Source organism: Oryx dammah, unplaced genomic scaffold (assembly GCF_014754425.2).
Source record: "Oryx dammah isolate SB20612 unplaced genomic scaffold, SCBI_Odam_1.1 HiC_scaffold_29, whole genome shotgun sequence".
In the NCBI taxonomy this organism is placed as follows: Eukaryota; Metazoa; Chordata; class Mammalia; order Artiodactyla; family Bovidae; genus Oryx; species Oryx dammah.
This window is the reverse complement of record NW_024070213.1, coordinates 41,427,633-41,454,773: the sequence shown is the minus strand read 5'-3', so window position 1 is coordinate 41,454,773 and position 27,141 is coordinate 41,427,633. Positions and strand designations below refer to the sequence as shown.

General features: G+C 38.2%; 1 protein-coding gene across 3 annotated transcripts in view; it reads right to left on the bottom strand.

The window, feature by feature from the left end:
* LOC120858545 (FYVE, RhoGEF and PH domain-containing protein 4) overlaps positions 1-27,141 on the bottom strand; it is a 151,983-nt gene that overhangs the window by 16,095 nt on the left and 108,747 nt on the right. For all 3 annotated transcript variants that reach the window (XM_040234672.1, XM_040234673.1, XM_040234671.1), the window contains exons 6-11: positions 25,536-25,681; positions 24,997-25,153; positions 15,524-15,662; positions 13,162-13,220; positions 12,687-12,833; positions 3,354-3,526 (exon numbers count right to left, since the gene is read on the bottom strand). In XM_040234672.1, coding sequence (XP_040090606.1) covers positions 3,354-3,526; positions 12,687-12,833; positions 13,162-13,220; positions 15,524-15,662; positions 24,997-25,153; positions 25,536-25,681 — 821 coding nt within the window. The remainder of the gene's footprint in view (positions 1-3,353; positions 3,527-12,686; positions 12,834-13,161; positions 13,221-15,523; positions 15,663-24,996; positions 25,154-25,535; positions 25,682-27,141) is intronic.

Sequence of the window (27,141 nt, the reverse complement as noted above, 5' to 3'; positions counted from 1 at the left end):
ACAGAGAGAGTTAAGTTGGGCTTCTATTGGTTTAACAACCATCAACTAGTAGTATATATTAGGTATCTGTAGATCTAGCATTATACTAGATATAGGCTTAGTCTTCCAATTCACTTTTATGAAAACACGAGGCTTTGAAAGGCTACTAGTCACAACCCATCTTAGGAAAGATTGTAATTATCCTTGAGAACATAAATTGTCTTTGTAAGTAAGGCCTCCGGGAGATATTTCACGTTTCCTTTGATAAGCAATTTAATTTTATTTTGCTAGGAGGCTTCAGACAACACCATGCCTAATTCATTAGAGATAAAGCACAACAAAGATTTAAATGCCTGTGGGAAGGAGATTTCACAGATTAATGAACCCCAGTATTTAATAATTTTCTGGTGGGAAAATAATTTCCCATTTAGTAGACTTTATCTCCAAATTGAGGGGTTGTGAAGAATGGGCTCTGTTTGTTTGTGTGTATCTGGTAGGCTAGGGCTAAGTTTGAGGCCCAGTCTCAGCCTGAATGTCACATGCCTCAGTCCCAAAGGTATCACACATGTGAGAGTCTGGCAGAAGGCTTGCTCCTGTTAACACCATCCATCTTTCTCACAAATTTATTACTGAGTATCATGATATGCCAGGAATGCTGCTGGAATCTGTGTCTGCCAAATGTTGAAGAGTCTGCTTATTTTTCACATGGGGATCCTTGAACCAAGAACCTTGGTGGGGGCAGGGGCTTCAATCTTACCCCTCAAAAAAGATTTCTCCTAATGCTATGCCCACTCCCACAAAATCAGCTCTGTTGCTCTGGAAGCATAGTCATCTGCTAGCTGCTTTTAGCCTTTTAAATGAAAAGTAACTTGACAAGTCTTCAATGTTTTTTGTTTTACTTTCTCAATCATGACAGATTTTTTTTACTCCTTTGTTTATTCATTACTCTATTTTTATAACCATTTGGCAATAGAAAACCATTGATAAAAACTATATAAAATAATTTTGATTCAAAAGCTTATATTCTTTTGAATGTGGAAGGGGAAGCAGAGTATAAGAGGTCAGTCTTGAGGCTGACTTATTTAGTAAGAAAAGCAGTACATTTTTTCCTGTATTTGCTTCAGAAGTGAATTCTCTTTAAGTACCATCAAATATATACCCAAATTGAGGTTCCATTTAATCCCTCTGACTTTCTGAGAATTTCAATGTGCGTCTATACTCTTGAGAGAGTCATTATGGACCAGAAGATAAATAATCACATTTCATTCGTATCTGCAAGTCACCAAATAGTGATAAATACAACTAATTCAATGAGTTAGGCTGCTGCTGCTAAGTCGCTTCAGTTGTGTCTGACACTGTGCGAACTCAGAGACGGCAGCCCACCAGGCTCTGCCATCACTTGGATTCTCCAGGCAAGAACACTGGAGTGGGTTGCCATTTCCTTCTCCAATGCATGATAGTGAAAAGTGAAAGTGAAGTCACTCAGTCATGTCTGACTCTTCGCAACCCCATGGACTGCAGCCTACCAGGCTCCTCCATCCATGAGATTTTCCAGGCAAGAGTACTGGAGTGAGTTGCCATTGCCTTCTCCAAATGAGATTAAGGGAATAAGAAATTTAAGGAAAAATGAATGTATTTTCAATACTAATTGTAATGTACCCTATAGTACCTGTTGCAACTTTGCAAAATGATAAACTGCCTGTACTTAAGAAAAAAATTTCATGGATCAGCCCCATCCTGAAGGGAAAAATAGCCCAACCTGCTAATGGAGGGGCTGGAGTTTCTCCCTACTAAGGAAAGCCAAGAAACCTTGACAATCTCTTGTCTGCTGTTCAGACACATCTCTTAGGTTTGCAGATTTGGAACTATGCTCACATTCAGAGCCAGCAACACCTTCATTCATCAGTAATGAAGACTTTCATGGTGATCTGAAATATTGATGAGTCTTCCTTGTTACCAGGGCCACTTAGTAAGTCAACCACTGAATAAGACTTCAGTCAGGAGCTTCCACGCACAGCAACATACATTTGTTCTCATAGGTTTGACAGCTGGGGTCCAAATCTCACCATGATAAAGTAGGAAAACTGTAACATTTAAGGCCAAGTCCTTCACCACTTTAACTCATGCTTGAAATTCCACCTCCTAATCCTCAGAGAACCCTCCTGGAAGCTCCCTAAGCAAAGCAGGTTCATTAAATATTTTCTGTGGAAAATCAAAGAACTGGCGAGGTATTTCTTCAAACTTTCCTAGTCTGACACATGTTCCATATCTGTATTCACCATTCCCTTGCTCCCTGGGCACAAATTCATACTAAAATAATTTATTCTCTTTTGAAAATATGAAGTTTAAGCTCATACAGAGTTGTGTATGCTAAGTCACTTCAGCTGTATCTGACTCTTTGCAACCCTATGGACTGTAGCCTGGCAGGCGCCTTACTAATAAGCACAAATATCTTGGATGAGTTCACGTGAGCAGCCAGAACCACACAGAAAGGAACACAAGGGCTCTCTGATTCTCCAAAGGCTCTAAGGTATCAGAACTATTAGAGCTGGGATTAGTAGTTAACCTTCTGATCTGTACAGAACTTTTGGCCAATCTCAATTTTCACCATGCTTGGTCTTTATAGGATAAAAGGATGATAGTTTCTTAAAGCAGATATTTTAAGATCTGACAGCATTATGTTTTCTAGAGGTTCACACATGAGGTGGCTGTGATCTACTACAGGTGGTTCTCAGGTTTTTTTTTTCTTTCCAAACATGGTTATGCTAGAAGGATGGATGCTAGATCTCTAGCTCTTTTCTCCTACTCAATAAAGCATATAAGAAGAGCCACCCCTTCCATAATTCCTGGTTGCAAAAGGCTACTACCACCCCAAATGACCCCCTTTATGTATCATCAATTGTGGCAGGAGAATTAGCTTTTCCAAAATGCCTCCCCCAGTCATTCTCTAGACCAAACTGCCATTAAGTCCTATGGATGCAGAGTCTCTGAAGGACAGATTGCTAAAGCTTCAACGTTTATCATGAAATAATAAACATCAATAAACATTTGTGAACCAAAAGGAAAGACGGAGGGGAAAATGGTTAGGAGAGACATTTTTCCTCCAAGACTTGAAACTTTGGCTTGAAAGCAACAACTTCATTCTTTGCACCTTGTAAATCTCAACAGCCACATTAATTTATTGAATGTTTACTGTCTGAAAGATCAGTATCCTAGGTACCAGGAATCAAAAAGGAAGACAATTTCTGACTTTCAAGAGCTTACATCTTTCCATTTATGTTCAACCAAGCTTGGGAAAAGGCCTCAGAATTATTGTATCCTACGATTTAACCTGAAGCTTTTGGAAAGTTGTGAGAGAGGAATGGTTCTCTTACCTGGCTTGCAGTTCCAGTGTTCTCTCTTTCCCAGATATCTGGAAAGTGTGTGGATATTCCTCATTGTGAGTCTCTATAATTTTCATTCCATCGATGCCTACCCTGGTTCGAACAGTGAACTTAGAGCCCACCAAGCTGAATTTTGGCACACAGTATAACAACATGTTGTTGAACTGCAAGAAAGAGGAATACACGTTAAAAAAACAGGAAAACAAGGCAGAGGAAAGTGAACAACATTGAAAGTAGCCCAAGGCAAAAATTCCAGGGAATATCATGCTTTCTTTGTGAAAAAATTATTTCTATACTATAGAGCTTTTATTGCTTATATCAAAATGATTAATTATAAAATATGTAGCATGTGTTTTCCTTTGTTGGTTCATAAATATTTTGCTAATATTTAAGTAAATAAATCCTTTTATACTAGTAAGAAAATGAGGTAAAGAACTTAGGTTCAGTAACAATTTATTAAGGATCTTCTATATACCAGAAACTGAAGTTCTCAGCCACATAAGTTGAAGCCCTTAGACAATAAAATTTATAATTGTTGTATCTCAGACAACAAGTCTGTAATAGCTGTTAAAGGAAAAGAGCAATATTTAGCAATTATTTTTACCAATGTGCTTAATGTTAAGTTTATTATACAGAGTGAAGTAAGTCAGAAAGAGAAAGATAAATATCATTATTCTAATGCATATATATGGAATCTAGAAAAATGATACTGAAGAATTTATTTACAGGGCAGCAGTGGAGAAAAAGACATAGAGAATAGACTTATGGACATGGGGAGAGGGGAGAGGGTGAGATGTACAGAAAGAGTAACATGGAAACTTACAATGCCATATGTAAAATAGACAGCCAACAGGAATTTGCTGTATGGCTCAGAAAACTCAAACGGGGCTCTGTATCAAACTAGAGGAGTGGGATGGGGAGGGAGATGGGAAGGAGGTTCAAAAGGGAGGGGATATATGTATGCCTATGGCTGATTCATGTTGAGGTTTGGCAGAAAACAATGAAAGTCTGCAAAGCAATTATCCCTCAATTAAAAAATAAATAAAAAATTTTAAAAAGTAGGTACATTATTCATTTAAATTTATTAGAGCATGGGTTAGAACAGTAAATCATCTGGAAAAAACAAAGTCACTGTTTTATATTGTCACCCATCTCCAATAAGAATTCATCATGTATGAATTAATAGAAAAGTCATCTATTTTAGTAAAAAGTCTTTACTTAAAATGAATTTATTTTGAAACTGAATCAAATTACTGCCTCATTTCTAGTCAATAATGAACAGCCCCTGCTAATTACTACCAAGCAATGATTTGGGGAGGGCATTTAATTAACTTTTAAATATATTAAATTATGCAAAAGGATGAAATTCTAAGTACCTAGATTAACTTGCAGGCAGATTACTAAAGAAGGTCCATAATTTTCTTCCTACTTCATATTTATTGTTTCTAACATTGTTTCTAAGATTAAATATATTTTTTTTATAAGACAAAAGCTACTAAGAACTTAACCTCTTATGTAACCTCTCATTCCTCAGGATCATTATCTGTAAAAGTCACAAGTTGCTGAGAGGATTAAATGAGGAATAATGTCCTGTTCTGCCAGGTCTTCTGTTTAGCTCCAAACATCAAAGAAATGTTGATGGATATTTAAAACATTTCAACATGTTTATGTGACAATGTCCACTGTACTCATTCTGAAAGTAAATTTTTTAACCAGTTGTTCCTCATACATTATTTTTAACTTCCTATAACCACTGTCATAAATTTCATTTCCACACTGGATAATGCGGAAATAAGAGGTAACCAAATACATTTTTATCATATATACCTAACTATAACATTTCAAATTCACATTTCTAGAAGGGAATAGAATCCATCTTTACCATTAATTGCCCACTATATTCTAAGTATGGCAATCACAGCCTCCTTGTAGTACACAAAATCTGGAGATCTGAAACTACTCTTAAAGGTTATCATCATCACTGCAGCTTGATTAAGGCAACACCTTGCTTGCTAACTGTTCATGCCACTATTTCTTTCTCTTTTCTATCAAGGCCTTCTCAGGAGGGGGTTTCGCAACATCTGAACAGTGCGGCAGGGCTACAAAGCAGCCACCAAAATGGAGAGGACTCACACTTTCAAGACAGCAACAACAATCAAATTTTTCTGCAAACTGAGTGACAAATGTAATGTTAAGGAATGAAATTTCTGAGTTATCAGATACACATACTCAAATGTGATGGATAAAGTTCGACAAAGTCTTATCATCTTATAGAAACACAAGCCCATGAATATGGAAGTTCTGAGCATTTGCTTTTGGTAGTTATGCTCAGAAAAGATGACAGACTATCTTATAATGATGTGCTTCTCTTTCCCTTTCATGCTTTCAGGATTACATTTCCCCTATTCTTCCTAAGTGGGACTTCACATTCTAAATTGTCAATATTATATATTATATAAACTCAGGTTACAATATACCTAATAAATAGCCTTCTTCTTCTACTTAGAGGTGCAGGTGATAATGCTTACAAAGAAGTCTATGTCATATACATAGAAGAATTAAATAGCTAGTCCTGTTCCCTCTGTGAATCTTGCTCCTATGGCAAAAGCCACCATCACCTTCTCTGGGTTTTTGCTAGGACTAAAAGAGGAAGTTATAACAACTGTTGGACCAAGTAGACTGACTTTCCCTTTCAGTGAAAGGGATTCTTTTTATTCCATGCCCATAGCTCAGAAGTAGTTACTGATAAAGCATTCTCTGGCTGGCAAGCTGTAGAAGAGCTAGACTGTGCCAAAACTTAGAAGAAAATCTCAATTTTATTAAAAGAGTAGGGGGTTTCACCTACTTGATCTCCAGTGTTCCTTGATTCTTTCAATTCTCTTAAAATATATTATCTGACTGAAACAATTCAATTTTATATCCCACTCATGACAGTTCATTAAAGTTTGCTTTAGAATGTAAAAATATAATGTTGGAGAAAATTTCCAGTGCCTGGTCTATATTAAAGTTTTAAATTAGTCAAGAGAAAAATATATATGTGTACATATATACATATATGTATATAAAATGACTCAGTCGAAAGCTACAAGGAAATAAGGACTAGAACTCCAAAGAGCCAAGAATAAAATCTCTTATTCTATGGGAGAATTTAGTGGTTTTTTTTTAACTTTCAGATGTCAGATGTGATTACTCAATAGAGTGCCCTACATTAACGTGAAAAGCATAATGAGGAGGCAAGAAAACAATGCAAACACATGAAGATCATTTGAAAGCCGAAATCAAATTTTAAATATAAATTTGGCTTTTCAGATTTACAAATGTAATATCTTCAGAGTAAGAAATAGAAAACTAGCCCTCATTTTACTTCTAGAGAGAAAGGAAAATAAAAAGTTACTTCTGAAGTTTCTGCATATAAGAAAAGTAAGATGCTCCATGGGGATAAATGTGTACTGCAGAGAAGAGAGATTCTACAAGTGCAGTACTAGATGGGGAGGACTGAAAAAATGAACATCACAGGAAATGCTTCTAAGATGGTCTTTAAAAGATGGATAAGGCTTTCCTAAAATTTCTACTGTAGAACTTCATTCTCCTGAAAGGAGAATGACATGTTTGATAACTTATGATAACTGGAACAAGAGAGGTACTTTCACGTGCTTTCCTCAAAGTCACTACTGCTGCATCCCCTCAAGGCTCTGTGCCATCTGTGCTCCAAGCAGCTTCTTATACTGGCTCGGTATTAAGGTATTCAATCCCAAACTATTTCCACAATAATTCTCAAATGTGAACATTAAACCAAGACCACTGGTAGACATATAGCTTAAAGTTTAACTACAGAAACTGTAACACTAATGTTGAAGAGGGGGAAGGAAATTTACCTAAGCACCTAAAGGTAGAGTAAAGACAAACGGAAGACACTGACTACCAGGCATTTTGCCCAGAAAAGGTATTAAGCATGTCTTTTTAATGTGGATTTCTGATGCTCTAACATTTCGGGGCCCTGCTGACATTGGAGGACTGCCCGCTCTCAGTCAGTCAGTTCAGTCACTCAGTCGTGTCCGACTCTTTGCGACCCCATAAACCGCAGCACGCCAGGCCTCCCTGTCCATCACCAACTTCTGGAGTCTACCCAAACCCATGTCCATTGAGTCAGTGATGCCATCCAACCATCTCATCCTCTGTCGTCCCCTGCTCCTCCTGCCCTCAATCTTTCCCAGCATCAGGGTCTTTTCAAATGAGTCAGCTCTTCGCATCAGGTGGCCAAAGTATTGGAGTTTCAGCTTCAACATCAGTCCTTCCAGTGAACACCCAGGACTGATCGATCACCTTTAGGATGGACTGATTGGATCTCCTTGCAGTCCAAGGGACTCTCAAGAGTCTTCTCCAACACCACAGTTCAAAGGCATCAATTCTTCTGCGCTCAGCTTTATTTATAGTCCAACTCTCACATCCATACATGACTACTAGAAAAACCAGAGACTTGACTAGATGGACCTTTGTTGACAAAGTAATGTCTCTGCTTTTGAATATGCTATCTAGGTTGGTCATAACTTTCCTTCCAAGGAGTAAGTGTCTTTTAATTTCATGGCTGCAATCACCATCTGAAGTGATTTTGGAGCCCCCCAAAATAAAGTCTGTCACTGTTTCCCCATCTATTTGCCATGAAGTGATACTCCCTCTCAGGACTACTCAATTCTGAGACAGTGAGTGACTCACGTGCAAGCATAACTTTAAACTAACAGACCCAGAGCCCACACCCCAACCACCTTCTCTATTGAGTTCTTATACTTTGGGCCAGTATTCCCCTTTTCCAAGAACCCTAAGGCTAGGTACCAGGCAACAGTCCCTGTGCCCCACAGCCTAATGAAATGATTTAAACCAGTAAATTCTAAGCATGTTTTCCCTGCCTTGCCTATTCCTTCTTGCAGAAACCAAACTAAAAGTTCTTGCCCACATGGTCTGCTTGCTCCCTTTGCCTTCTGACCAACCCTGGTACTTTTTCATGAAGCCCTTGGTGTGGCGTTCCTCTGCCTTTTGGGATCTGTGAGTATAACTATCTTTTCAATGGCAATCATCTTCTGATGTGTTGGCAGCACCATATCCAAGTAACCAAACCTATATTTCTAAGTAAACAGCTCTCTGAACCCTAATAAAATATTACAAGTCCCTGATTTACATTTAGGTCTCTATAAAACCTCTGAAAGGTGAAGTTCTTCTTTTGAGCCCAAATGAAGATTTTTTTATAGGTAATTTGGAAACTATCTATAAAAATTATGCTATGAGATATAATTCAAAAAAACCCTTTTAAAAAGTATAATTCATGGTTTTTATATAGCTGTAAGTTGTACAACCATCACTACTAATTTCAGAACACTTTATGACTCTAAACAGGAATCCTGTGCCTCTTTCCTCTCCCCACCAGCCCAAGGCTACCACCACTTACTTTCTGTAAGTAGTAAGTGATATTCTAGACATTTCATATAAGTGAGATCATATCATACAATGTGGCCTTTTGTGAGTGGCTTCTTTCACTTACACGATGTTTCAAAGTTTATCCACAGAGCATATATTAGTATTTTATTCCATTTTACTGCCATATAATATTCCAGTGACTAGGTATACCAAATTGTTTATCTATTCATCAACTGATGAACATTTAGGTTGTTTCTACTTTGGGGCTATAATAAATAATTTTGCTCAGAACATTCGTGTACAAATTTTGTGTGGGCATGTTTTCAATTTTCTTGAGTTCTATAAACTTGCACTAGAAATGTTTGATCGCCTGGTGACCAAATGTTCTTTTTTAAAAATGAGAGATATCATGAACACCCTCTGCATGACAGTTAGTTCCTATAAATTTGTCTTTCAAGGGAAGCTGCAATCAGAATCCTCTAGTCCCCAACAACTCATACCAAGGCTCGTGACATGACTGCCATGCAGCAGAGAAGTCAGACGTGACTAACATACTGAGAATGCATCACGTGACAGTCACAGGGCAGCCTCTTTATCAGTGTAACTGCTTCTTTGCCTAGGATAACAATCACAGAAATAGCTAAAATTTACTGAGCTATTATTCAATTATTCAAGGTTAGTTTATTATTAAACATTGTTAGCTGTTATGATTATTATTGTATCATTAGATATAGAAAGGAACTGGAATTAATAGAGACTAAAATATAAAGGCCTGGATGCCCCAAGAAGAGCACTTATTGTCAGTAAGTCCTAGTTCAGTTCAGTTCAGTCACTCAGTCGTGTCCGACTCTTTGCGACCTCATGAACCGCAGCATGCCAGGCCTCCCTGTCCATCACCAACACCCGGAGTCCACCCAAACCCATGTCCAGTGAGTCGGTGATGCCATCCAACCATCTCATCCTCTGTCGTCCTCTTCTCCTCTTGCCTTCAATCTTTCCCAGAATCAGGGTTTTTCCAATGAGTCAGTTCTTTCCATCAGGTGGCCAAAGAATTGGAGCTTCAGCTTTAGCATAGGCCTTCCAATGATATTCAGGAATAATTTCCTGTAGAAGTGACTGGTTTGATCTCCTTGCAGTCCAAGGGACTCTCAAGAGTCTTCTCCAACACCACAGTTCAAAAGCCTCAATTCTTTGGTGCTCAGCTTTCTTATGGTCCAACTCTCACATCCATACATGACTACTGGAAAAACCATAGCTTTGACTAGATGGACCTTTGTTGGCAGAGTAATGTCTCAGTTTTTGAATATGCTGTCTAGGTTGGTCATAGCTTTTCTTCCAAGGGGCAAGCGTCTTTTAATTTCATGGCTACAATCAACATCTTCAGAGATTCTGGAGCCCAAGAAAATAAAGTCTGTCACTGTTTTCTCACTTTTTTGCCATGAAGTGATGGGACCAGATGCCATAATCTTTGTTTTTTGAATGTTGAGTTTTAAGCCAGCTTTTTCACTCTCCTCTTTCACTTTCATCAAGAGGTTCTTTAATTCCTCTTTGCTTTCTGCCATAAGCCTGGTATCACCTGCATATCTGAGATGACTGATATTTCTCCTAGTAATCTGAATTCCAGCTTGTGCTTCACTCAGCCCAGCATTTTGCATGACCATCACCTCCAGTAGCTTACTTGACCTCACACTCCAAGATGTCTGGCTCTAGGTGAGTGATCACACAATCATGGTTATCTGAGTCACTAAGAACTTTTTTCTATAGTTCTTCTGTGTATTCTTACCACCTCTTCCCATTATCTTTTGTTTCTGTTAGGTCCATACCATTTGTCTTTTATTGTGCCCATCTCTGTGTGAAGATGCTTCCCTAATAGCTCAGTTGGTAAAGAACCCACCTGCAATGCAGGCGACTCCAGTTCGATACCTGGGTGGGGAAGATCCACTGGAGAAGGGCTAGGCTACCCACTCCAGTATTCTGGCCTGGAGAAGTCCATGGACTCTATAGTCCATGGGGTCGCAAAGAGTCAGACACAACAGAGTGATTTTCACTTTCACTTTGCATGAAATGTTCCCGTTATCTCTAATATTCTTGAAGAGACCTCTAGTCTTTCCCATTCTATTGTTTTCCTTTATTTCTTTGCATTGATCACTTAGGAAGGCTTTGTTATCTCTCCTTGCTATTCTTTGAAACTCTGCATTCAAATGGGTATATCTTTCATTTTTTCCTTTGCCTTTAGCTTCTCTTCTTCTCAGCTATTTGTAAAGCCTCCTCAGACAAACAGTTTGCTTTTTTGCGTTTCTTCTTCTTGGTGATGGTTTTAATCACTGCCTTCTATACAATGTTATGAACTTCTGTCCATCATTCTTCAGGCACTCTATCACATCTAATTCCTTGAATCTATTTCTCACTTCCACTGTATAATCATAAGGGATTTGATATAGTTCATACCTAAATCGTCTAGTGGCTTTCCCTACTTTCTTCAGTTTAAGTCTGAATTCTGCAATAAGCATTTCATGATCTGAGCCACAGTCAACTCGCCGTCTTGTATTTGCTGACTGTATAGAGCTTCTCCATCTTTGGCTGCAAAGAATATAATCAATCTGATTTCGGTGTTGGCCATCTAGTGATGTCCGTGTGTAGCGTCTTCTCTTGTGTTGTTGGAAGAGGGTGTTTTCTATGATCAGTGTGTTCTCTTGACAAAACTGTTAGCCTTTGCCCTACTTCATTTTGTATTCCAAGGCCAAACTTGCCTGTTACTCCGGGTATCTCTTAACTACCTGCTTTTGCATTCCAGTCCCCTATGGTGAAAAGGACATCTTTTTGATACTAGTTCCAGAAGGTCTTGTAGGTCTTCATAGAACCATTCAACTTCAACTTCTTTGGCATTAGTGGTTGAGACATAGACTTGGATTACTGTGATACTGAATGGTTTGCATCGGAAATGAACAAAAATCATTCTGCCATTTTTGAGATTGCATCCGAGTACTGCATTTCGGACTTTGATTGACTATGAGGGCTACTCCATTCTTCTAAGGGATTCGTGCCCCCAGCAACAGATATAATGGTCATCTGAACTAAATTCACCTATTCCGGTCCATTTTAGTTCTCTGATTCCTAAAATGTCTTGCCATGTCCTGCTTAACCACTTCCAATTTACCTTGATTCATGGACCTAACATTCCATGTTCCTATGCAATATTGAGCTTTACAACATCAGACTTTACTTCCATCACCAGTCACATCCACAGCTGGGTGTTGTTTTTGCTTTGGCTTCATCTCTTCATTCTTTCTGGAGTTATTTATCCACTCTTCTCCAGTAGCATATTGGGCACTTACTGACCTGGGGAGTTCATCTTTCAGTGTCATATCTTTTTGCCTTTTCCTACTGTTCATGGGGTTCTCAAGGCAGGAATACTGAAGTGGTTTGCCATTCCTTCTCCAGGAAGTTCTAGACTAATTGTCATTTCCAGGAAGTTAAGAGAGGGACAGGGGGTGACTACAGCGAAAAAGAACTATGTAGCAAACTCATGTACTTTTACATAGACATTTGAAGCACAAGTTTTACAACTTTGTCTATATATTTCTTTAAACAGAAATAATTAAAATAGTGATTCCCCACGTATACACTGATGCCTATGATCTTCAAGGAAACATTAAATTTATCTTCACTGTGTGTTACTGAAATAAATTACACATGATAAGTACACAGAAAAATACTTCAAAAACAGATTTGTGTCCTTCAAAGAACAAGTTTCAGTTACTATGGACATTCCCTGATGTGGAATCCAGACAGTATTGACTAAATCAGATTAGAAATAATTGCTTAGGTGAGCAAGCAAGCACCCTTCTTTTCCAAGATACATATAACAGTGTTATGAGGTATTCTTATGAGACTTTCTCATACTACAAAACTCACTAAGAAAAGGTAGCGTTCTTGTGCTGATGTGTTCCGAGCAGCTAGTTTGAGGATCTGTCCGTCTTTTATTAATTCATTTGAAGGATTTACAATGTCTTCTTCTTCTCCCAACATTTCATAAATCTCTAAGAGTTTCTTTAGGTTTTCCTAGGAAATTAAAATAAAACATAGCAAGATCAAATATAAGGAGATTTCATCTTAATGCCTTTAATCAATGACTGCAGCTAAAATATACACAATTCAGAAAGGATTGGAACTAAGCATAAACTTAAGTATAAAGATCAGAGTTAAGAGCAAATTAAAACCTGGGAGAAGAGGGAAGAGGATAATCACAGATAGTTCTAAACATTTTATAAACAATATTTTTTGTTCACTTGTGTCAATTCATTTTGGTCCAAAACTGTAGATAATATTAGACTACATTATTAACAATTATCTAACTAAAAGATTCCCATTTCCTCTGAAAAGTACTTACCATTTTTCTTATTGCACTATTAGAATGGCTTGCTGCTGTAGATATAATTTCAAGTGATTCTAAACAGGAAAAAAGAAAAGTAATTATATTTTGTCCTTTCTACATTACTAGATAGCTGAGTAATATATAGCATAATAAGGAATCTGAAACCAAAGACACACAATAAAAGCAGGGGCAATTTCCATTTACTAATTGGATAGTTCCAAAGTTCATTTGTAAGCACATGATTTGGAATTTGAAAGGTAGTTACTCATAAAAAGTCATATATAGTGACTAGGCTCACAGGTACATTTAATTCATTAGGAATCTTCAAAATAGCAAACATCATGACAATACCTTGTTACAAGGCGCTTTGTCAGGGGTGTTCATATATATTGTATCAATTCATTTTTATGCAACCCTAAATGGAAAATACATAAGCTTCATTTGACAGATGAAAGAAGTAGAGAGTGATGTTCCTTGGGTAGGGTCACAGATTATGATACTGAAGGGCTACAATTTGAAACTAAGTCTTCTGACTCAAAAGCTCTACATTTCAGCAGTAGTAAGTATTTAACTAGTTTTGCAAGTAAATTAACCAACAAACATAATCAGTTTTCTCTGGGAAAACACACTCACAGTTCTAATCTAGGTGAAAGAGAATTTTCTGCTGCCAATGTCGATGGAAGGTTTTGTTGCTAGGGCAAGTGGTAGTGAGAGATGGGAATGGGGAAGGTAGGAGCTTTGATATGGGCAAGGTAGGAGCTCCAGGACTACTGGTGAAGAGAGGTCGAAGGTGGAAGCTGAGGCTTCCTGCTGGGTTAACCTGAGGGAATGTTCTCAATCCTCCATCATGCCCTGCTCTCCTCCTTTCTTTTCTATCTTATGAATACTGGTTGGGTTAATTCTGGTATCACAACAACCTCATCATTCTGAACTAACTTTTCTGTCTTCTTTGTTCTACTGCTGAACAAAATGCACTTTTGCTGCTTTCCCTTCTACTTTTAGGTTTCCAAAAGTATTTCTGTGTTTCCTTAGAATGTTAGTATAAGTAGTAATGGGAAATCAAAGAGCAATAAAATACCCTATTATGTTGCCGACTTTCTCATTTTGGAGAGGGGGGAGGAGGTGTGGGGACCACCAGCCCCTACCCCTCTCACTGCACAGTCTTTTTTTTCTAGTTTTAAATTTTTATTTATTTAATTATTTTTCGGCTGCCCTGGGTCTTTGTTTTTGTGTGCAGGATTTCTCTAGTTGCAGCAATCAGGGGCTACTCTTTGTTGTGCTGTATGGGTTTCTCACTTCTGTGGCTTCTCTTGTTTGTGGAACATGAGCTCTATGATGCATGGGTAAGTAGTTGTGGCTTACACGTTTCACAGTTGTGGTACACAGGCTTAGTTGCTCTGCAGCATGGGGAATCTTCCCAGGCAAGAGATCAAAACTGTATCCCCTGCATTGGCAGGTGAATTCTTAACTACTGGACCATCAGATAATTTCAACTTTCTCACTTTTGACATAGGTACCTTAGCACAAGTCTAAACCTTTGAATATAGAAGAAAAGGAATTTTTATTTAAATTTTAGAGAATTATCCTGATTTGGGCAATTCAGTACATTTCATATAGGATCCAAGGTAGAGGGAGACAAGTTAAGATGGGCTGGGGCTACTGCCCAAGAGATTAGTCTGAGAAGTAGCAATAGTAATCCAACTTCCAATCTTACCACTAGTTCTGCTGGTTTTAGTAGCAGTTGTAGTACATGTTGATTACCAATCCACGTTAAATTTTCATTCTACACAGTTAACTGATTTTTTCAAAAGTACACAAGAAAACAAATATCTTATTGAAATGCTTAGGTCCTAAAAAGTCTTTCATTATGATCTAATTTAAAAAAAAGACAATGAGTAGAACAGGAATAAAGGTTTCTGAGGGAAAATGCTGACACTAAACAGCATTATTTTCTCTTCTATCTTAGTAAAAAGTAGAGAGAAATCACTTTGCTTAGGCTATTTTTAAATAGTAAATGTCATCTTAGTTTTCTTGGTATATCTACCCCCCTAATTAACCAGCAGCACTAGTAATTCTGAATGGTTGTATTCTTCCTGTGAGAAGGTAATTGTGTATTGCTATGCCAGATGTCTCTAAGACTACAGTTTTATATTTCAGAGTTAATCACTAATGTGAAACCAGCATGAGAAATGTAATTTGCATTGCTCTAAACCTATGATTTGGGCTCAAAAGTGCTTGCCTAATTGAGGTGTTGATAACAATTTCCAGTGAGGTTATTTTCTGGCACCAATATTTTACTAAAGTGGCTTCTACTTCACTTTGAAATCACAATGCTACTTGGCCATTAAATTATCCCATAATGGAAGGGGGGATTTACTTTTAGCATCATTCCAGTCCGGAGAATCAGGGGGCAATTTCCTTAGGTAGTCCTTAAGGAGCATCTCATACCGGGGAATGCGCTGAACAGGTTCTAGCATGTGATGCTGCAAAGTCAAGCTCCCACAGATCTTCTGTTTCTGTAATGAGAAAGGTTTTTAAAGAAAGATTTAAAAATTAGGTTAGCCAGTCTAAAAACTCAAGGTAATACAGAACTTTCACTAAGGGCAGCGTTTCTCTACAAAGTGTGGCCTGTATATCACCTGCATTAGATACATTCCTGGGATGCTATTAAAAATGGAAATCCTAAACACCACTCCAACTATGAAGCCACAATTTCGAGACCACAGCCTGGGCATATGTATTTAAGAACATCCCCAATTTTTTCCAGTAAAGTCTGAGGACCACCAATCTACTCAGAAAAAAAAAAAAAAAAAAAAAAATCAAGCAGAATTTTAAGCAAGAAAATTCCAGATTGATGGCATCTACTTTGACTGGTCATTACAAGGGTTTGTCAGGTCACACTATCAAATCATAACTCCAGAGATTTTCAAAAGAAGAAAGAGGTTCACTAAGTAACACTATATTAAATGACTATGGATTCAGCAGAAACTATCCCATAATAAGGCTACTATAAATGTCATTTCCTTTGAACTCAAAAGACTCCACATGTAGAAGGGTGACAAGAAAATAAAATTTTAATTTTTCACTAGGTTATGGTATTTTCTTTCATTAGAAACCAAACTCTGAATAGATCTCCTTTGCTCTGGCAAAATTGAGTCCATAGAACATGCTTTCAGTAAGCAATTAATGTGGAAGGGGAGAAAAAAAGATTACTTGAAAATAAGATGTGTTCCTCTTCATATTAAACACAGAAGAAACCCCTTAATATATTTACTGATGACCAGGACCAGAGCACTGCAGGGTAAAAATGTGTCAATATTAAGATAAGACATGATATTTGCATTCAAAGCAAACAAGAAACTAAAACACAATCTGGTGTAATAATGTCAAACTGGGTTTAGATTTATTTTATCTAATGCAGGTTTTCAGGCTGTGGAGTGATATCATTAGATATGACATCTATTAAGATCAATCTATTGCAGTATGGCCTTGGGAACATGTAGGGAAACTAGTTTGAAAGTTACTGTAGACCAGGAAAAAAGTAAAAACAGCCTGAAATTAGCATGGAAGCTGAGGGTGAATGGCTCCCCTTAATAACCTGTAATTTACAAATATTATAAGTTTAGTTATCCCATTTGACTTTGTCCAGCAAGCCTAGGGGACAGACACACACATATGCATACACACATATATCTCCAGGAAAATATTACTGATCCCCAAATTTTACATGAAGAAACTGGTCCAGAAAAGTTAGGGGAGCTTTCTAAGGTCAAGTGACTATAAGTAGCAGACTAGAATCTAAACTAGCTTAGCTGATTCTCAAACTACCACTCCTTTCACAACTCCATCCTTTCCTTATAATATGGAGAAGACAGATATTGCTGATTCAGAGTTTTAATACTTAATGAAACAATAATAATCATTATCACCCTCACCATATTGAGCATTTATATGCAACAAGCTCCATGTTAAGTCCCTTGAATATACTGTATAAAAAACACACACAGAATGAGGAAAAATGATAAATCAAAGATAAAGCCACGTGATCAAATTCTGGTGAATAAAAGAATATTGGTGTTGTGTAATAAATCCAATTACATAATCACAAACATCACAAAGTATAAATGTTATATGGAAAAAATGTTTGAAAGCTACAGACGGGAACTGAACATGTTGACTGTGCATTGATGACAAGATGCTCATACAGAATTGTGAAGCCAGCACTCAGAATTTTGTAACTAGAGTATAGGCATGAAGGACTAAATTAGAAATAACGACCCTATAAGCAGATAGTGACTTATATGCAGAGTACATTATGCAAAATGTTGGGCTGGATGAAGCACAAATTGGAATCAAGATTTCCGGGGGAAATATCAATCACCTCAGATATGCAGATAACACCACCTTCATGGCAGAAAGCAAGGAGGAAGTAAAAGACTCTCGATTAAAGTGAAAAGACAGTGAAAAGGCTGGCTTAAAATTCAAAATTCAAAAAATGAAGATCATGGCATCTGGTCCCATCACTTCATGGCAAACGGATGGGGAAACAGCGGAAACAGTGATAGACTTTATCTTCTTTGAGCTCCAAAATCTCTGCAGATGGTGACTGCAATCATGAAATGAAAAGATGTTTGCTCCTTAGAAGAAAAGCTATGACTAACCTAGACAGAATATTAGAAAGCTGAGACATCACTTTGCCGACAAAGGTCCATTCATCTACTCAAAGCTATGGTTTCTCCAGTAGTCATGTATGGATGTGAGAGTTCGACTATAAGGAAAGCTGAGCACCAAAGAATTGATGCTTTTGACCTGTGATGCTGGAGAAGAGTCTTGAGAGTTCCTTGGAATGCAAGGAGATCCAACCAGTCAATCCTAAAGGAAATCAACCTGGAATATTCATTGGAAGGACTGATGCTGAAGCTGAAACTCCAATACTGTGGCCATCTGATGGGAAGAACTGACTCACTGGAAAAGACCCTGATGCTGGGGAAGATTGAAGGCAGGAAGAAAAGGGGATGACAGAGGATGAGACAGTTGGATGGCATTACCGACTTGGTGGACATGAGTTTGAGCAAGCTCTGGGAGTTGGTGATGGAGAGGGAAGCCTGGCATGCTGCAGTCCATCGGGTTGCAAAGGGTCAGACACAACTGAGCGACTGAACTGAACTGACCCTGTAAGCATCTGTATGACATTATGGTTAAAGGCTTGAGAAGCTATGACATCACTGAGAGAGTGTAGAGAAAGATTATGCAGGGCAAAATACCTTATATTCTGCCCACATTTCAATATTAGCAAAAGGAGTTAGTGAAAGAATCAAAGAAAGAACCAGTGTTCAGAGATAGATGACTGCTTAATCATAAGAGAAAAGAGACATTTAAGAAAAGGAGTGAAGGGCAAGGGCAGGACTTTTGGCTACGACTGAGTAATAATGATGCTGGCAAAAATCACCACTTTAAAAAGCAACTTTAAAGCTGGATAAAACTTAACAACAACAACAATCATTTTAGTACTTTGGAAATTGACCAAAAGCACGTAACAATCTAAAAATTTTATTTATTTATTTTTTTAAACTGCTGAACTTTGGGAAAGAAGAGTAAGAATCTGTGGTCTTCTGGCCTGTGTGTGTTAGTAGCTCAGTCGTGTCCAACTGTTTGCAACCTCATGGACTGTAGAACTCCAGGCTCTTTCACCCATGGGATTTTTTCAGGCAAGAATACTGGAGTGGGTTGCCATTTCTTTCTCCAGAACATCTTACCAACCCAGGAATCAAACCGGGGTCTCCCACACTGCAGGCAGACTCTTCTGTCTGAGCCACCAGGGAAGCTCTGACCTGAGGCTTTTGGTCTGAGACTGCACCTATTCTTCCATCAGCTCAGTCAATGGGAAGATTTTCCCAGGGTGGGACAGGCTGTGAGGACTGGCAGTTTCTCTGCAGAAAATAAAGAGGGCTCATCTGATTTAGAGTGATGAACAAAGCATACACCCAGCAATATTGTCAGTGAACAGTATGAAAAGGCAAAAAGACAGGACACTGAAAGATGAAATCCCCAGGTCGGTAGGTGCCCAGTATGCTACTGGAGATCAGTAGGAGAAATAACTCCAGAAAGAATGAAGGGATGGAGCCAAAGCAAAAACACCACCCAGCTGTGGATGTGACTGGTGATAGAAGCAAAGGCTGATGCTGTAAAGAGCAATATTGCATAGGAACATAGAATGTAGGTCCATGAATCAAGGTAAATTGGAAGTGATCAAACAGGAGATGGCAAGAGTGAACGTTGACATTTTACGAATCAGCAAGATGGCAAGAGTGAACATCGATATTTTAGGAATCAGCAAACTAAAATGGACTGGAATGGGTGAATTTAACTCAGATGACCATTATATCTACTACTGTGGGCAAAAATCCCTTAGAAGAAATGAAGTAGCCCTCATAATCAACAAAAGAGTATGAAATGCAGTACTTGGATGCAATCTCAAAAATGACAGAATGATCTTTGTTCGTCTTCAAGACCAACCATTCAATATTACAGTAATCCAAGTCTATGCCCTGACCACTAATGCCAAAGAAGCTGAAGTTCAACAGTTCTATGAAGACCTACAAGACCTTCTAGAAGTAACACCAAAAAAAGATGTCCTTTTCATTATAGGGGACTGGAAAGCAAAAGTAGGGAATCAGGAGATACCTGGAGTAACAGGCAAATTTGGCCTTGGAGTACAGAATGAAGCAGGGCAAAGGCTCATAGAGTTCTGCCAAGAGAGCGCACTCATCATAGGAAACACCCTCTTCCAACAACACAAGAGATGATTCTACACATGGACATCACCAGACGGCCAACACTGAAATCAGACTGATTATATTCCTTGCAGCCAAAGATGGAGAAGCGCTATACAGTCAGCAAAAACAAGACGGGGAGCTGACTAGGGCTCAGATCATTAACACCTTATTTCCAAATTCAGACTTAAATTGAAGCAAGTAGAGAAAACCATTAGACCATTCAGGTATAACCTAAATCAAATTCCTACGATTATACAGTGGAAGTGAGAAATAGATTCAAGGGATTAGGTCTGATAGACAGAGTGCCTGGAGAACTATGGACAGAGCTTTGTGACACTGTACAGGAGAGAGGAATCGAGACCACCCCAAGAAAGAGAAATGCAAAAAAGCCAAATGGTTGTTGAGGAGGCCTTACGGATGGCTGAAAAAAGAAAAGACGTGAAAGGCAAAGGAGAAAAGGAAAGATATACCCATTTGAATGCAGAGTTCCAAAGAATAGCAAGGAGAGATAAGAAAGGCTTCCTCCATGATCAGTGCAAAGAAATAGAGGAAAACAATAGAATGGGAAAGACTAGAGATCTCTTTAAGAAAATTAGAGCTACCAAAGGAAAATTTCCTACAAAGATGGGCACAATAAAGGACAGAAATGGTATGGACCTAAGACAAACAGAAAATATTAAGAAGAGGCGGCAAGAATACACAGAAGAACTGTACCAAAAAAATCTGCATGACCCAGATAATCATGATGGTATGTTCACTCACCTAGAGCCAGGCACCCTGGAATGAGCAGTCAAGTGGGCCTTAGGAAGCAAAACTATGAACAAAGCTAGTGGAGGTGATGGAATTACAGTTGAGTTATTTCAAATCCTAAAAGATGATGCTCTGAAAGTGCTGCACTCAATATGCCAGTAAATTTGGAAAACTCAGCAGTGGCCACAGGACTGGAAAAGGTCAGTTTTCATGCCAATCCCAAAGAAAGGAAATGTCAAAGAATGCTTAATCTAGCACACAGTTGCACTCATCTCACATGCTAGTAAAGTAATGCTCAAAATTCTCCAAGTCAGGCCTCAACAGTACGTGAACCATGAATTTTCAGATGTTCAAGCTGGATTTAGAAAAGGCAGAGGAATCAGAGATCAAATTGCCAACAACCACTGGATCAAAAAAAAAAGCAAGAGAGTTTCAAAAAAACATCTATTTCTGTTTTATTGCCTACGGCAAAGCCTTTGACTGTGTGGATTACAACAAACTGTGGAAAATTGTGACAGAGATGAAATATCCGACCACCTCACCTGCCTCTTGAGAAATTAGTATGTAGATCAGGAAAGCAACAGTTAGAACTGGACATGGAACAACGATTGGTTCCAAGTTCGGAAAGGAGTACGTCAAGGCTGTATATTGTCACCGGGCTTATTTATCTTATATGCAGAGAACATCATGAGAAATGTTGGGCTGGATGAAGCACAAACTAGAATCAAGACTGCCGGGAGAAATATCAGTCATCTCAGATATGCAGATGACACCACCCTTATGGCTGAAAGTGAAGAAGAACTAAAGAGCCTCTTGATGAAAGTGAAAGAAGAGAGTGAAAAAGTTGGCTTAAAACTCAACATTCAGAAAACTAAGATCATGGCATCTGGTCCCATCGCTTCAGGGCAAATAGATGGTTAAACAGTGACAGACTTTATTTTTGGGGGCTCCAAAATCACTGCAGATGATGACTACACCCATGAAATTAAAAGCTGCTTACTCCTTGGGAGAAAAGTTATGACCAACCTAGACAGCATATTAAAAAGCAGAGTTATTACTTTGCCAACAAAGTCTCTCTAGTCAAAGCTATGGTTTTTCCAGTAGTCATGTATGGATGTAAGACCTGGACTATAAAGAAAGCAGAGCGCTGAAGAATTTACGCTTTTGAACAGTGGTGTTGGAGAAGACTCTTGAATCCCTTGGACAGGAAGGAGATCCAACCAGTCCATCCTAAAGGAAATCAGTCCTGAATATTCATTGGTAGGACTTATGCTGAAGCTGAAACTCCAATACTTTGTCCACTTGATGGGAAGAACTGACTCACTGGAAAAGACCGTGATGCTGGGAAAGATTGAAGGCAGGAGGAGGAGGGGACGACAGAGGATGATATGGTTGGATGAGTCACCGACTCAATGGACATGAGTTTGAGTAAGCTCCAGGAGTTGGTGATGGACAGGGAAGCCTGGTGTGCTACAGTCCAAGCAGTTGCAAAGAGGCAGACACGACTGAGCAACTGAACTGAAGTGAACTGATTCTGATATTTCATTGTTAGTGTAAAGAAGTGGAACAGATTTTTGCATGTTAATCTTGTATCCTGCTATGTTGCTGAATTTATCAATCCTAGTAGTTCTGTGTGGAGTCTTTAGCGTTTTCTATATATAGTATCATGTCATATGCTCACAATGATAATTTTACCTCTTCACTTCCAATTTGGATAACTTTTCTTTTTCTTCTATGATTGCTGTGGCTAAGACTTCAATTATTATGTTGAAGAGAAGTGCTGAGAGTGGGCATCACTATCTTGTTCCAGACTTTAGCAGGAAGGTTTTCAAGCTTTTCCCTGTTAAGTATTATGCTGGGTTGGGGTTTGTCATAAATAACTTTTATGTTGAGATATGTTCCCTCAAAGGGCTTCCCTGATAGCTCAGTTGGTAAAGAATCTGCCTACAATGCAGGAGATGCTGGTTTGATTCCTGGGCTGGGAAGATTTGCTGGAGAAGGGATAGGCTACCCACTCCCATATTCCTGGGCTTCCCTTGTGGCTCAGCTGGTAAAGAATTCACCTGCAATGAGAGAGACCTGGGTTCGATCCCTGGGTTAAGAAGATCCCCTGGAGAAGGGAGAGGCTACCCACTCCAGTATACTGGCCTGGAGAATCCCATGGACTATATAGTTCACTGGGTTGCAAAGAGTCGGACATGCCCGAGTGACTTTCACTTTCACTTCATGTTCCCTCAATACCCATTTTGCTAAGAGTTTGTATCAATAGTGGATGTTGCATTTTATCAAATGCTTTTTCTGCATCTATTGAGATTATCATGTGGTTTCCGTCTTTCCTTTTCTTGATATTGTATATCACATTGATTTGTATATAGATACTTTTAATAGTCTAACTTCTTTAAGACATAACAGTATACAAAACATATCATAATCATATCACTGTATTAATGGGTTTTAACCACAGGTAAAAAATATCCATGTAAAACAAACGAAGGCAGTCAAGAATACCCACTCAAATAATCTTAGGTGATCTAAGAAATCAATATTTAATATTGATATTAATATCATTATTTAAACTTTTCAATATTTAAACTTAAGCAAAGAAATTATCAACAGTCTTGACTAGAGAATCAACCAAACCCATGTCCATCGAGTTGGTGATGCCATCCAACCATCTCATTCTCTGTCGTCCCCTTCTCCTCCTGTCCTCAATCTTTCCCAGCATCAGGGTCTTTTCAAATGAGTCAGCTCTTTGCATCAGGTGGTGAAAGTATTGGAGTTTCAGCTTCAGTATCAGTCCTTAAAATGAATACCCAGGACTGATCTCCTTTAGGATGGACCGGTTGGATGTCTTTGCAGTCCAAGGGACTCTCAAGAGTCTTCTCCAACACCACAGTTCAAAAGCATCAATTCTTTGGCACTCAGCTTTCTTTATAGTCCAACTCTCACATCTACACATGACCACTGGAAAAACCATAGCCTTGACTAGATGGACCTTTGGACCAATGTCTCTGCTTTTTAATATGCTGTCTAGGTGGGTCATAACTTTCCTTCCAAGGAGTAAGCATCTTTTAATTTCATGGCTGCAATCACCATCTGCAGTGATTTTGGAGCCCCAAAATATAGTCAGCCACTGTTTCCACTGTTTCCCCATCTATTTGCCATGAGGTGATGGGACCGGATGCCATGATCTTAGTTTTCTGAATGTTGAGCTTTAAGCCAGCTTTTTCACTCTCCTCTTTCACTTTCATCAAGAGGCTTTTTAGTTCTTCTTCACTTTCTGCCATAAGGGTGGTGTCATCTGCATATCTGAGGTTATTGATATTTCTCCTGGCAATCTTGATTCCAGCTTGTGCTTCTTCCAGCCCAGCATTTCTCAGGATGTACTCTGCATATAAGTTAAATAAGCAGGGTGACAATATACAGCCTTGACATACTCCTTTTCCTATTTGGAACTAGTCTGTTGTTCCATGTCCAGTTCTAACTGTTGCTTCCTGACCTGCATACAGGTTTCTCAGGAGGTAGGTCAGGTGGTCTGGTATTCTCTTCTCTTTCAGAATTTTCAAGTTTATTGTGATCCATACAGTCAAAGGCTTTGGCATAGTCAATAAAGCAGAAATAGATGTTTTTCTGGAACTCTTTTGCTTTTTTCATTATTAAAATGTATTATCCAGGTATGATGAAATTTTAAGCCACATATATGAAATGACCAATTCTCCCACCCCCAAGAAACAACAGAATATAGCTGATCCTTGCATATGGGTTTGTACTGTGCAGGTCCACTTATACACACATTGTTGTTGTTTTTTTTTCTCCCAGTAAATATGTACTACAGTACTACTTAATCCATGGTTGGTTGAATCCATGGATGCATAACCATGGATATGAAGGGGTGGCCATAAAACTATCCTGGGATTTTCAAACAGTGGGGGATCAGCGATCCTAACCCCTGTGTTGTCCAAGGGTCAACTGTAACTATGTTTCCAAAATGTCATGGTTTATAGCATTCTTTATATTCATTCCAACATTTCAACCTCTGAAAGCAAGCAAGAGACACACAGAGCTGGATGGAAACTTACTTTGGAAATTTATGTGGACCCTGATAAAGCCAGACTCTCCTTGACTTAAAAATAAATGGAGAATTTACTGTTCAGTATATAGCATGTGCTCAATAAATATTTTAACTCTCCAGAGATGATTTTTGCATAATTTATAGTAGAATGGAATTTGGCTAGGAGTCTCAATCTAAAATTTAGATCTAGAAAACCTTATGATTTGTACAGAAAAATTAATTTATTGCCTTGAACAAAAGAGTTCTAGTTACCTGAATTTCTTCAACTACTGATTTGAACTGGGGAATACGCTCTGTCATGTTTTTAACCAATTCCATTGCGTTATCGAATCCCTTCACATATTCTCCATACATCTTAAGGAATGGTGCTAATTTCTGAAGGATGTCACCAATTCTAGGGGTAGTTTCCCTGTATGAAACATAGAAGCAAGTTATTAAGATTTCTTATAGAATGAATGAATGAAGAGGACTCCAAATGAAGTAATGATTTTTTATACACACATTCTGTGCTTTTATCAGATCCACTTTGCTGTGAAACTGACAGAATGAAAAAGCACTTTTTAAAAGAGAGGTAGGAATGACACTGTAAAGAGGGATACTATGGAATCCTGACGTTCCAGATAATCCCTAATATCTTGTTTCCACTAATCAAACTATAGCTTGGAAAGAAGAGATAAAATGTTTTCAACTAAAGCCAAAAAATGTACAACAAGGTCTTTCAGCGATCTTTAACATAAAAATTTTGCATAAATGGTGCCTTCGATATATTATTTGTTATCTACTCCTCTTACCATTCTTGCATTCTTTTCTCCAGCTCTGGCAATAGGAATTTACTATGGAAGGCATTTATTGATGAAATATTAGAAAAGATTTTATTCACCAGCTCTGCTGAAAATGAACCTCGATTTGCTTCTTCCAATAGTTTGCAATAAAATACCTGAATAAGAGAATAAAGCAAATATTACTTCAAATTTATTGGTTAACCATCTAGCATTGTGCTGAGGCACACAGTGGGCTCTTAATAACTTTTTGTTGAATAAATGTAAAAGTTCATGATTCAAGAAATCAATCACCTTTGAAATGTAGGAATGAGTCTATGCTTTGATAGAGAAAAACCAGGAATTAGAATTAGGAAACGAATTCTAATCTAGGCTGTGCCTCTATCTACAGGATATTAATATTTTCTATTCAGAGAAATTTCCAATTGAGGCTAATGGTGAAACAGGAGGGAAAGGGGCCGGGAAAAACTCCTGAAAGAATGACATAGCCCAAGAACACAGCATAAACCAATTAGAATCAAATGGGTCCAAGATGACAGACAAGCCAACTTCAACTAGACTTTAATCCTTAATCAGCAAGCTAAATGACACACTCAGAGGCGCCATGACAGTTCCAAGGCACTATCAAAAGACCAAAATTGGGTGGTGGCCCAATTCCTGGAAATTTCCACCCCTTTCCCCAAATAGGAAATTACCCAGCACATAAAAACTGATTATGCCGCATTTGGGGCCATCGCACTCGTCTTCTGTGATGGCCCACACTCTGTCTGTGGAGTGTGTTTCTCTCTGAATAAACCCATTTTTTACGTATCACTTTGTCTCTCACTGAATTCTTTCTGTGATGAGACATCAAGGACCTGAACTTCATTACTGTGGGGTTTGGCTGAATGCCAAGTCCCAGGCTTGTAGGTTAGAGTCCTAAGCAGGATTTTGACCAGGCTCGAGTCCTGGAACATGGGTTAAAGTTCGAATCTGAGAAAAATGATTTCAATAGGATTTACCCTTCCTATCCATAGGCAGAGTTAAGAGATATGGACAATGATATATATGCACAATAATTCTATTTCCACTCCTCTTTATATTTTGAATGACTTTTATGTATTACATGTTGCCCTTTATTATAATTTATTGCATAAATCTCATCTTCCCTATTTAAACAGTACACTCCTTAGGGACAGAGAACATTGTGAATTAGTTCTCATAGCACGACAGGCACTTAATAAAAAGGCAGTCAATGTATGAATAAAAAAGTATTTTGGTTCTCAGATGTTTTCCTCCTTTACTAAGTAATAATGTATAGTAACTTAAAACTCAGAAATGAGGATAAAAAAATCTTCTCTTGTACATAATAACAGGTATTTTAAAGACAGTAAAAATAGTTTTGCAGTCTTAGCTCTACTCCAGTAGGGCTACTATACCTCTTAATTGCCATTCTGTTAAATGTAGGCAGAAGGAAGTCTGTTCTTTCATAATGTCCAGATGGTTGTTTATTTTCTAAATTCCCCTCTATTGCATTTTCTTGGGAGGCAAAAAGAATACAAAATTATGTCCTTAGAGACTCCAATAGGATATTTTAGTAATTAAGACTCTAAATTCTAAAAGGTCAGCCAACATCACT